The 12,755-nt window shown below is 38.1% G+C and overlaps 1 protein-coding gene and 2 pseudogenes across 1 annotated transcript; 1 reads left to right on the top strand and 2 right to left on the bottom strand.

The window, feature by feature from the left end:
* LOC130137605 (disease resistance protein RPV1-like) overlaps positions 1-695 on the bottom strand; it is a 24,341-nt pseudogene extending 23,646 nt beyond the window's left edge.
* LOC115666047 (ATP-dependent DNA helicase Q-like 1) overlaps positions 1-12,755 on the top strand; it is a 23,896-nt pseudogene extending 11,141 nt beyond the window's left edge.
* Positions 1,133-2,372, bottom strand: LOC130137674 (disease resistance protein L6-like). Its single transcript, XM_056309570.1, has one exon. It carries the CDS (start codon positions 1,954-1,956, stop codon positions 1,351-1,353), a length of 606 nt encoding a protein of 201 aa, XP_056165545.1. The 5' UTR covers positions 1,957-2,372; the 3' UTR covers positions 1,133-1,350.

Genomic DNA, 12,755 nt, shown 5'->3' with positions numbered 1-12,755 from the left:
AATTAGACAAGCCTGAGGTTGCGCGGTAGTATTTGCATGTTAGTTTTTATTACCGTTGTATTGTTATGCATGTTTTTAATACAATTGCATGAATGTTGTGTTTTTGAATGTCATCCGACTTAGTTAGGGTTAGAACCTTAGGCCGCATGAATTCTTTGTGTTCCGCTCGCGATCGTTCCCGATTATGCACTCGCTTGATCACCTCACATATTAGGAGAAAGGTCCTAAAATCAATCCAAATTGCCTGACAAATTTTTTCAGAAATGAATAGGGTAAAATGGTACCGAAAGGGCATTAGTTATCCAACTAGTGTAACCAAGTCCCCGAATTTAGTTAATCACTGGTTCGTAGGAATAGGGTGATTCTCCCATCACCCTATTTGGGTTTCTAATCGGCCCACCCCAAATCGATTAGTGGCGACTCCTTGATATAAACCACTTGCATGTTAAACACTTAAACCCTAAGTCGCGATATGGTATGGGCTTGGGAGAGCCCGAGTTAAGTCCCGAACCTAGACTTAGCACGTACCAGGCGAGCCCCCCCTTTTTTGCATGTCGTTTAAAAAAGGGCTCGGGAGTTCGGTCGCGACATCCTTCATGCCTATCAAACAACAAAACTCAATGATAACTTCGTGAATATACTTAATCTCATCAAAAGACTAGTATATAATGAAAGATGCATTGGGCCAATTAACTTACAAGCCGGGAAGATGGTGTAGCGGTCATTTCATTTTTTTTTCCCAATCCTTTTATGCCAATAGATGGATCTTGTTGAAATAAAATAAGGTGGTGCACCTGGCTCATCAAGAGTCTTTCGTTATAAGGATTAAGGTTGCCGCCAGTAGAAAGATAGGAGGTCAAATTTTTTTTTGGGGGGCTGTGTTGGTTTAAAAATTTTAGAAAGAGAGGAGGTTACCCCAAGATCACCTACCAATGGGGGTTACTGGCATTGGAAATCAAACCTAAACATAGTAAATGTGAAGTGTCCAATTCTTATCAGCTGAGCCAACCCGTTGGCATGAGGAAGTCTATTTTATCTGGTAGTGATCAAGTTTTGGAAGACCGAGCATTGGAGTCCTTTCTAGGCATGTTATTTAGTGATTGATACTATTGGCTGGAGGGGTTGTTGTTTCTTTCTTTTTTTTGCTTTGGAATGGATACAAATGTAAAATTCTTGGGCGCTACGGGATCTTTGGTTTAAGTTGTCGTTGGTTTAGTTTTCAGGACATCTTGGGAAGTACTAGTGTTTGTTAGTCTTCGAGGCATTATTGGGACATTTTGGGGATCCTTTCTGAGCTTGCAGTGAAAGTAATACATCTGCATTTCATCGGTTATGCATGAAGAAGAAAACTTACTTATCAAAAAAAGAAAAAGGTTTTGTGAAGTACCCGTTAGCAGCTTTCTCAGATTCCCATCCATGTAAGTCACTCACTTCTCTAAGTGCTCGCTGCCCTTCCTGAATATCCTTCTCATCAAAACGCTTCTTACGCGAATGGAAGGCCTTCCCAAACCTTCCTTTTAGATACCGCACATCCGATGGGTCCACTTTGTAAAAGATGGGCAAGACTATGCGTGACGTGCTCTTCTTGCAGTCCATGATATGAATGAGCTCGCGGAGGCACCATTTGCTCGAAGCATAATTTTCCGAGATGATGGGGATCAAAATCTTAGACCGTGCGATGGCATTGAGAATCCGTGAACCAAATTCCTCGCCAATTGGAATGCTGTTATCGTCCCTGAACACGCAAATCGGTACAGTCCCTGCCTTGATCAGACTATGATAGAGGTGATCGGTGAATGCCTTGCGGGTATCGGTGCCTCTAAAGCTTAAGAACACGTCATATTGACTGCAACCTACATCTGTGGGTACTGGAGAGATGAACGAAGGAATGGATGCTCCCTCAGTGCTCTCTTCCTCTGCTCTCTTTCTATTTCCCTGACTCTGCCCATTACCCATGGCGATCTGAGGGGGAAAGTTGAAACGAAAAGATGCTTTTCTGCTGCTCAAAAGGATTGATGAACAACGAAAGAAGCTTTTAGGATGCTTTTCTGCAAATGCTTGTAGTCCTTGCCTTATCTTCTTTTGGACCTCATCCTCTAGTCAAGTCAAACTTGTTGGCTTGGTCCACTCGAGAATAACGTGTACGTTAAGTTCTGCCTTTGGAAATGCTGAAGAAGGTTCGTGCTCCTCGAGAGGCTTGACCGTGGAAGATTAGGTGATGGCCCCTAAAGAGAGGTCCCCAAAAAGGTCAACTACCTCTTTCTCTCTAGGCGTGTTCGCTAATTCGTGGTCTCTGGATGACTGTTAGCTCTACCCTAAGAAGTAAGACTGGTAACAATCCATGTCTCTTCCGTGGCACCCATTGCTGATGCTTTTCTGTATTTACAAAAAATTTCATATTCACTAATAAATGTTGGCCCCACCAAAATTTTCTAGTTACAATCCAAAGTTTAAAGAATTATTGTTAGAAACTTTTGGCAGAATAGTCTTCCAAATTTAAGAGCTCTATTTTTCTACATTCATGCTTCCAGTTGTGTATGATAATAATGAGCAATTATTTCCAAACTTGAGAAGTAATGCTTTGGTACAGATGGTTGAGAAATAATTCTTTGTTATAGATGGAATGATTGAACTTTACTATATAGGTCCATCTCTATTTTGGTAATATGAGCTATCCATTGAAAAAACACGCACTATTGATATTTTACGAGAGATTCTTTAGGAAAGAATTCGAATGAGTTAGTAATCTAAAAAGCCGACATCTAGTAATGTAGGGGAGAAAAATTCAATGTCATGAGTCTATTTAAAAGTTAAATATCATTTGCTATTTATTTTGTGAAATACATTATCTTACTAAAATGAGAGAAAAAAAAAACAAAATTTTCTAACATGATATATGTTAGTGATTAAAAAGAATCAACTTTGATTTTCTTTACAGCATGTACCCATCAGTATCATTGTTTTGCTAGTTTATACAAGAAAATGGGTAGTCTTTCGGCCCATCACACTATCACGAAGATGGATAATGTCATTCCTGATTGCAAGATTCAAGAGGGCAAACTTACGCTTATTGGTATCAAGGCTGTTGTTTTAGATAAGTTTGAACCTTTTCATGGAATACTTGCAAATGGACTTTGGCAGATGCAAAAATAGTTTATGAAGGACGGATGCTTCTATCAAACGGATAAAGTAACAAGATTAAAAAATAGACAAATACGCGAATAGGTTCAGTTTATATTAAACTTACATTCACTCTTATGTACTAACTACCACCAACAAAGCTTTAAATAGAGAGAATCAAGTGCAAGTAGAAACATATTGTGAACACAAGAGAGATCAAGATAATCTAAAGAGTTGAAGCTTTTTCAATTTCCACTAGGTCCATCAGCATTAGGTGAATCCTTTTAGGCTACGTTTGGTAGTCGGGATAAAATTTGGTGTAGCATAAATTATATCCTATCCCATGTTTGGTGTCTGCCCAAGATAAGACAAAGTCGGATATAAGAGGGATATAACCCGGATAAAATTATCCCATGGGGGAGGTGGGATAAAGGTAGATATGATTTCTAATATTCATAATATAAAAGTTAATTTTGTTGAATAAAAAACTTGTTAAATTAATAAATTTAAAATAATATTTGAATATAAATAATATATGAATTTTAATATAAAAAATTCAAAATAACAATAATTTCGTTTTTTATTTATTCTTATTTTATTTATATATTCAAATTTTATTTATATCTTAAGATATAAATTTCATATATAAATCAATACTAATGTATTTATATTTATTATATATTTTAGGTATATTAGTATAGCTTACTATTTAATAAAATTTTATTAGAGAATGATGGAAGGGGAAAAAAGAAATAAAAAAATAATTAAAAAAGAGAGGCAAAAATAATAAAAAAAAATAAGCAAATAAAAATGAAATAGGTAAGAGTGTCGTGAGAGAGATTTTTATAATCTTCGTTTATTCAATTCTTGGGTTCATTTACATTAATATGACAGTCATAGCAAATAATCAACATAGTAAGATATGAAAATATTCGGCTTTATTTCCATAATTCACCAAACAGTAGATATGATACAGCAAATCCCTTGAATTTCAAATCCTATCCTATCCAATCCTATCCTGACTAGAAATCCAAATGACCAAATGCAACCTTAGGTATCTCACACATGATAGGTCCACTTTGTAAAAAATAGGCAAAATTAAATGTCTTGTGCTTTTTTTGGGATCCACGAGTTGAATGAGCTTGAGAATGCATCATTTGCTAGAAGCATAATTTTCAAATATTATAGGCATCCAAACTTTAGACCATGTGATCGCATCAAGGAGCCATGAACCGACCCCTTGTCGATAGGGAGGCTATTATCATCCCTGAACACAAGCATAGGTACGGTTCTGACATTCATGAAATTGTGGTAGAGGTGATCGGTGAAGCCCTTGCGAGTACCTGAGACTCTAAAGCTCAAAAATTACATCATAGGGATCACTTTCCCACTCATGTTGGTGTTGGAGAGAGATGAACGGATATGTAGATGCTCCGTCAGTGCCTTCATTTTCTGCATTTGTATTGCTTCCACTCGTTTTGCTCTTCTTGAGAAGATTAGAAGTGAACACAGAAAGAAGTAGCGCAACAAGCACCACAAGAGAACACCCTAAAATGAACTAATGCATTCCTCTGTTTGCTTTGCTCTAGCTCTTCCCTTTATTTGAAATGCTCAGGCTCAACTCGACTCAATCCCCATATGGCTAGAATCAAGCTAAACCTCAAGAGGAACATATTTCTTAAGAAACGATACCCTAAAACACAAGTGGCCCCCCATAACAAAATCCTCCATATTCTCGCAACTCAGAACCATCTACAGATCGGCAAGAATCAGTCGAACAATCGACAACAACAAGATGAGAAGGGAAAATGGGATTGGATCCTGTCTAATTAATGGTGATTCTTATTTGGTATTCTTAAATTTCCTACTAATTTTCCACACGGTGATTTACCGCATGTGTATCAATTTCACGACTTTTCTTCACAAAAAGTAATTTTTCTTTTGTCATTGTAAGTTGTGTAGGTCATATGATTTGCAATATTCCCCAAAATATAGTAATCTGCCAAAGTTTTGGGTAAAATATATTTTCCTATGGTTAGTAAATTACTGGATATTTTCCTTTGGCAACTAAATTGTCCTTGTTCATAGTACGTAATTTTACCTGTAAAACATCCTTTCACAGGTTATCTTTGGAGGGTGCACTTTTTCTTTGGAGGTCATAAATTCCCTGAAACCTATGTTTGGTAAAATTCCACAAAAGTAATATCTATTTTGTTAATAGCAAATTTCTTTTGTGAACTTTTAGTAAAATATCTAAATTGATAGTTACTCTCCTTTGCACGGGTAAAGTTTCAAGACCTATGCCTCAATAATTTTCCTTACTCATCGTAACATTTCTTAATTAAAGTAATTTGATCACATTTGCGTATGTAACTTTCCTTTTAATGTCCGGAAGTGATGACGAAAAATCAATTTTGCAAAACAGATTTGACGGATCACTTTTTTTCCCATTTTATCCAACAACCCACCACGTTGAATGCATGACTGATCCTATAATAAAAGTTACGAAATTTTTTTACCATCGAGAGGTTTTAGCCATAACAAAGTAGTTTTTTTATTTTTTTGCCAAAGAGTAAAGCAGTGTTGGAAACACTATTTTCCTAAATTTTTTTGAAAATCATTCCATTGCAATATTGATATTAATATATATGTAAAGGTAAAAATAACGTAAACGTGAAATGAAAACCAGAGAAGAATAACGCAAAAAGAAAAGGCTCCCACCGAACAGACCCGACCCAAGGGTGTCAAACGAAACCAGAAAAACTTATGAGGGGGGCAAAAATAGAACTTCCAACAAACTTCAGGGTGCGAAAACGGAATTGTCGAAATTTTTTTGAAAAAACATGGCACCAATCTCTCCCCTCCCGTTCTCCAGCATATATATAAATACAAAAGGGGAAAACAAACATCCAATCGTGCCATCGCCGGGAAGGTTTTCGAACGAGACCACTTCGAGCGCGCGCTCTCCAGAGAGACTAGCGATCGATTCCATTCCATTCCGGCTCATGCATCGTCGATCGATCGATCGAATCGCGTCGAGCACACGTTGAGATTCGATTCCGTGGAGGATTGGGGGGTTGGAGGAGGTAGAGAAAGCTCGGTTGCTGAGCTTGGCTCTCGAGTTTCGCTTCGACCAGCAGTCCGCCACCAAGTGCTTGGACCGTCTTGTTTCCCTCTACGGCAACTCAAATCCTCACTTCGTCGCCCATTTTTTTTATGCCGAGATTAGCGTTTGCAGATGTTGTGTAGGTATTTCTTCGTCCACCACGATGACGATGGCTGTAGAATAGGGTGCTAGTATTGCTGACGAGCAAAATGTCTGGCACGGTTCCTGTTTGAAATGTTGAGGCTACTTTGGATGGTGGGCTTTTCTTGGTTATTGGCCAAATTGGGTGGTATCTGGTGATTAGGGAATGCAGCAATTGCTTGTGTCGTGTGGATAATTTGTGTATTGATTGATTGTGCGTTCCTAAATAAGGAGATTTATTGCGGTTGGTCAGTGCTCTGATGATGGCTGCGAAATGGTCTACTTTGGATTTCAATGGACAGGAGCTGGTTAAGTTTTGTCCATTGAGCGTTATTCTCACTGTCATTTCTTTGTGGGTTTGGCGGAGTAGTGTTATTGACTTGCAAAATCATCTCTTTCTTCGTTTTGGGTTTTTTTAAGGCAACGAAGATCGAGAGTTTATCACCATGGAACACTGTGGCGATGACTTTCTAGCGGAACTTGCCGAAACGATGCAAGATACTGAGGATTGGGATGATTTGCAAGCTGCGAAATCAGAAGCTTGTGGAGTTTTGGCCGATATGTTTGGCCAACATATCCCTTATGACGAAGGATGCAATGTTGTGCACAATGTTACTATTATAGAAGATTCTCCACAACCTGAGAAAAATCAAACTTTTCTTGAGGTAGATTCCTCTACTAACAGTGAAGACGAATATGATAAATTTGACAGTAAAATGGGCAGGAAATCCACAGGCTATATTCCTGATGAAAGCAGTACTCCGAGGAATTCATCCACTCAACTTCTGGCCAGACGATCTTTAGCATCCATGGTATGCTTTTGAAAACTGTGAAGTTGTCTCACTCCTTTCTGCCCCCGCCAGTTTGAAGGGATTAAGAAAAAGAAAGAAAAGCAGGGTAGCTTGGCATGCTTTTTGCCATGCCCAAAACTAATTTGGTTGATAGTTGTTAAGTTTGTGGCTCGAGTTTATGATTCATGGACCTAGATTTGGCTTGGGATTGGCCTGTGTAATTTCATGGACCAAATACGCAGCTTGAAGAATGTCTGAGTATTGTACAGGGTTGGCTGTTTGGTGAAGCAACTGTGGACACCTGAGCCACAATAGTTACCGGGCAAATCCCAGGAGTTTGGCCACAATGGTCCAGTTGTTTAGGAGGTTCACAAAAAGTTGGCAGATCTTGGCACGACTTTTTATTCTTTTAACAATGATTTTGCAACCCATATTTTTAGATATTTTTGTTGCTGAGGTATATTGGGGCCAACAAGGAAAATGAGAAGAATTGAGAACATATTGTCTTGGTTATTGATCGGGAGAGATTAGAGTGTCCTTCTCAGAAAACTCTTGGGAAATGCTTTCCACTCGTCTCATTCAGTTTTTATTGACTCTTGCAATTGGGGTTTTGATTAGTGAGAAATTGATTCATTTCTTATTGTAATTCCCTCTTGGTCATTGTGAAACAACTCCTCCCGTTGACGTAGACGAAACTGCCCAACCCCTTAAATTAGTGTGTCACTGTTCTTTGCTCTTAAAATTATGTCTTTCCCTGATCATTTCCAGTTTGCTTGTAATTCTGCACGCAACAAAGGACCTTACGTAGGGTACCTGTACAAAAGCATTTAGTAAATTGCTTATGAGGGATCTCGTCCGATCAAATGTATAATAGACACTCCTAACTTTTCCCAGTTACTTCCACAGTCTTTCAGATCTAAAATGACTTATATTAGAACTGTTTGGTCAATAAAAACAGTTGATTTTTGTTTAGGATGATGTACCACTACCTATATTTCTCAAATATTTTGAGAGCATAGTACATCATCCAAGTGTGGAACTTAGCATCCAGCGTCTTTGATAGGAGTGTTTTGCGAAATGAAGGCTTGGGATTTCTTTGTGCACAATTTTTATTTTCCATCACTCCACATCAGAAACTATTTATGGTGCTGAGGAGGCTTGTTTGTGTTGAAGGACTGTAGGAGCACTGTCACTCAAGGTTCGATATCATCAGTTTCAAATAAAAGACATTGCTCTCGGATTTCGACATGCAAATAAGGGACTCTGACTCATGAGGAATTGCAAGCCTTGGATGACATCGAATTGGCAAATGTTGTAATATTCGGAAACAAGGCATTTCGACCAATGCAGCATCGGGCTTGTAAAGCTTCCGTAGACAAGCAAGATTGCTTCATTCTCATGCCCACTAGAGGTGGTAAAAGTTTATGTTACCAGGTTAGTGAATGTTAACATTATTTCATTTGTGTAATGATCGTATGTAGAATTATGTGTGGAGACAATGTTTAGAGCACTAGCCCTGTGCACTTTGCTCAATGGTTCCACCAATTAAATACTAGACAGGTAGACCTATATATGGAAATTTAAGCTTTAAAATGATCTTGTAATATGCTTTGTTACCACTATTGAGAAGTTTGTGCTTAAACTAAAGGAAGAAAATGTTTTCCAAATGCAAATTAAGCGATAGGAAGTGATTCGGGGACATAACTAGGGGTTCCAATGTACGTGATCGGACTAAGTTGGAAAAGATGGAAATACGGGACATTCTCGTTCTGCCTTCGCACAGCTCTATCTATTCTGTAATTTCTAGAATTTGAGGTTTATGCTATGCTTCTAGGACCTTCTTCTAATTACTTACTGGAAAATTTATCTTGTTTTTGCATTTAAGTGTTGTTGTCGGTCATAGTTCACGTCCAATTCAAAAGGGTTATTAAGTCAAAGTGGAATAAGTTTTCAAATTACGTGCACCAAATATAGATTGTAGATATCTATATTTCCTATGGAGCTATGTGCTATGTCATCATGTCAACTAAGGGCAATCATTTCCCATAATTGGTTTGAAATTGATGTCCTTTCATATAAATCTGAATTGATTTACTGAATCATGAAGGAAGATATTAATCTGAATTGATAAAGTTGAATTATCCTAAAGTGTTTTCTGTTCAGTGTTGAAGTAGTTGATATATGTTTCTAGCTGAAGTAATTATAAGACAAATATCAACTGGTGCTTTTCGATCAGCTGAAGGTGAATAGAAGAATAATTCCCTCATCCCTTCCTATCTTCATGTGCTCTTCTGATGTTTTTACATTTCGTTTCAAGTGCCAGCAACTATTAAACCAGGTGTCACAGTTGTTATAACTCCCTCGCTATCTCTCATCCAGGATCAAATAATTACTCTAAACCTCAAGTATGGAATACTGTCTACCTTCTTGAACTCTCAGCGGCTGTCCTCCAAGAACTAAGGCAAGGTTTAGCACTCTCTCTCTCTCTCTCTCTCTCTCTCTCTCTCTCTCTCTCTCTCTCTCTCTCTCTCTCTCTCTCTCTCTGTGTTCCTAGAAAAGTATATCATACCATACAATCTCTATCCTGCCATAAAATGGCTATGCTCCATATGTTGCAATGGATGCACATTTTTTATGCAGTTAATGAAAAGATTCATGCCTAAGATGTTTGCCTTAAAAATAAATTTTAGGGTCTTAGTGTTCCTAGAGAAGTATATCATACCATACAATCTTTATCCCACCATAAAATGTTGGGCTATGCTCGATATGTTGCAATGGGGTTTCTATTGGACTTCTATTTTTTTTTTTTTGCTGAGTGTTGTGATTGTCAAGTCATTAATCTCCACCACTTTGCCTGTCTTTTCAGGAAAGGTAAACCATCGTGCAAGCTATTGTATGTAACCCCTGAAAGGATTGTGGGAAACCCATCGTTTCTCGAGATATTGAAATGCTTGCATAGAAAGGTACTATTTCTGATTCACTGTAACTTTTTCTGAAAGTTTCTTTTTAACTTTTTGATACTCGACCATCATGCATTGCAGGCACAACTTGCTGGTTTTGTTATTGATGAGGCAAATTGTGTGAGGTATGCTCTTTGGCATCCTTGTATCTGAAGCAAAGATCATGCTAGTGTTACTTCAAAAGGAATAAGTATTTATGATGTTGCCACTGCAAAACTACTGTCCTTGTTCCAGATAAAGCAAAGCAAGTTAACTTTTATATATGCTCACTCTAACTTTTTTTTTTTCAAACGTTTTTGCATTTTCTGTGTTTCTAGCCTAATTACATTGTCGGTGTTACATTGGACCTTTTGAATTCCGGACCTTCTGTGAAGTTCTAGTATAACAGAATGCAATGTTGAAATAACTAATTCTGGAAATGATCCAGTTCCTTCTTTTGGGAAAAGTCAGTGACACATCGTTAATCATATTAAGCAAAATGCACAAAACTAAAATAAGCTCCAACGGAAATTACTTTCGGAAGTGATTGGAATTGTCCATGTTTGGCATGATAGTCAGGTCTTTTAAGCTTGGTCTTGTGTCTGTATTTATTCTTTTAACCTTTATACTATATATTAACAACTTGAGATATGAGGAAAAAGTTCACCCATATGATCATTGATTGTGTTTCTTATGAGGTCTTTACTGGATCTGCACTGCCAGTGCCATCTCATGAAAGGAACGTACTGCTGGTTTGAGCTTTTCTCGTATATTTGAATGATTGTAAACTAGTAAAGCTTATTGACTGTTACTTTCTTGGTTGTCATTATTGCAGTCAATGGGGACATGATTTTCGTCCAGATTATAGGGGACTGGGATGTCTCAAGCAAAATTTTCCATACATCCCAGTGATGGCCTTAACTTCAACTGCCACTCAGCCAGTTCGTGAGGTACAAAACTTGCACATTAACCTCCAGATTATGTTGAAATAATCATTTGAGACTGATTGAAATGTGCATCCGTTGCAGGATATCCTAAAAGCTCTCAGGATCCCCCATGCTCTTGTTCTTGAGACAAGTTTTGACAAACCAAGCCTAAAGTATGAGGTCATAGCTAAGACCAAGGAACCACTGAAGCAGCTTGGAGAGCTGCTAAAAAATCATTTTGCTAATTTTTGTGGCATAGTATATTGCCTCTCAAAGAGTGAATGTGTTGATGTTGCAAAATACTTGAATGATAAGTGTGGTACAAAGACGGTGTACTATCATGCTGGATTAGCAGCCCGTCAAAGAGTAGCTGTTCAAAAGAAATGGCATACTAGAGAGGTCCAGGTTGTATGTGCTACCATTGCTTTTGGGATGGGAATAGACGAACCGGATGTGGTAAGTTGAAATGGACTCTGGGTCTTTGCCTATTTTTAGTTTTAGAATCAAGCTGACGTGTTGACAAATACTCAACTAATCCACTTTTCTTCTGATGTTCAAGTTTCACTAATTGGTTTCTTAGTGTGCTTGGAAGTAAACTTTGCTGGTTCTATGGTCCAGTGGCCTGCTAAATTGTCATTCTTGGCTATTGATTGCAGGAACTAGCGAATTACGTATTTTTTCAAGTCAAATTCTTTCTTCCATGCATGGAACTTGGGTGTGCTGAAATTAAGTTAGACTAGGATAAAGGCCTTTTCTTTACTGTTAGAGTGGCAAATGACTGATCTAACTTGACCTTCATTTGTAATGTTTTTGTCACATTTCAACTTTTTTTTATTGGTTCAGTAATTATTTTTTTAATGGCATGTGGTCAGCGTTTGGTCATCCACAACACAATGTCCAAGTCAGTCGAAAAATATTACCAAGAATCACGGAAGGCAGGAAGAGATAATCTACCGGCAGTGTGCGTTGCTCTATATGCCAAAAAGGATTTCAGCCGGGTTGTGTGCATGTTAAGGAGTGGTCAAGGATGTAAAACCGCTATCTTTAAATCTGCAATGGCTCAAGCTAGGAAAATGCAGCAATATTGTGAAGTCAAGGTAATCCAATTTGTGTTCTCAATTTCTCTTTAGTGATCCCAACTAAGTGATGCTTCTATTGTGTTTCCACTTTCCACTTTGTTCTATTGATTGTTAGTGTTAGTCTGGCATTAACCAGTCTGGGTGCTGGATCATTAGATGGGTCTGGTGGCAACATATGTAAATCGTAATGGAACCTTTGGGCTAAACTCATCTTTTACGTACCTGAATGGAGCAAAGTCTATTGATAAACATGTGTTAACTCTCTAATTTGCAAAATTTTCAGGATGAGTGTCGGCGGCAAACCTTACTTGCACACTTTGGCGAGTCTTTGGATCGAAAAGACTGTAAATACGGTTCTAATCCTTGCGACAATTGTCTCAAAGCCTCTCCATAAAGGTAGACCTTTCAGGTGTCAACTCTCTTGATGGGCGACAGGTACCAACTTACGCATGATCTTGAGCCGCACAGTTCTTCTGGTTCCATCATCTGCAATTATTGGAAGACCACATGGTATTGGAGGGGCAAAGGACCTTAACTAAGGACACAGAATTCTTCAGTCGTGATGGTCTTGTCATCTCATGTTTGTCTTTTCCTTTCATCTGTTGTCATGTTCCTTGTCTGGAATTAATCATTTTCGTGAGGAGAAAGAAAAT

The sequence above is a fragment of the Syzygium oleosum genome, unplaced genomic scaffold (assembly GCF_021117445.2).
Source record: "Syzygium oleosum isolate NSW1041296 unplaced genomic scaffold, Sole_v2.1 Sole_v2.03, whole genome shotgun sequence".
NCBI lineage: Eukaryota > Viridiplantae > Streptophyta > Magnoliopsida > Myrtales > Myrtaceae > Syzygium > Syzygium oleosum.
The sequence above is the reverse complement of the archived record's forward strand: the minus strand, read 5'-3'. Positions and strand labels throughout refer to the sequence as shown.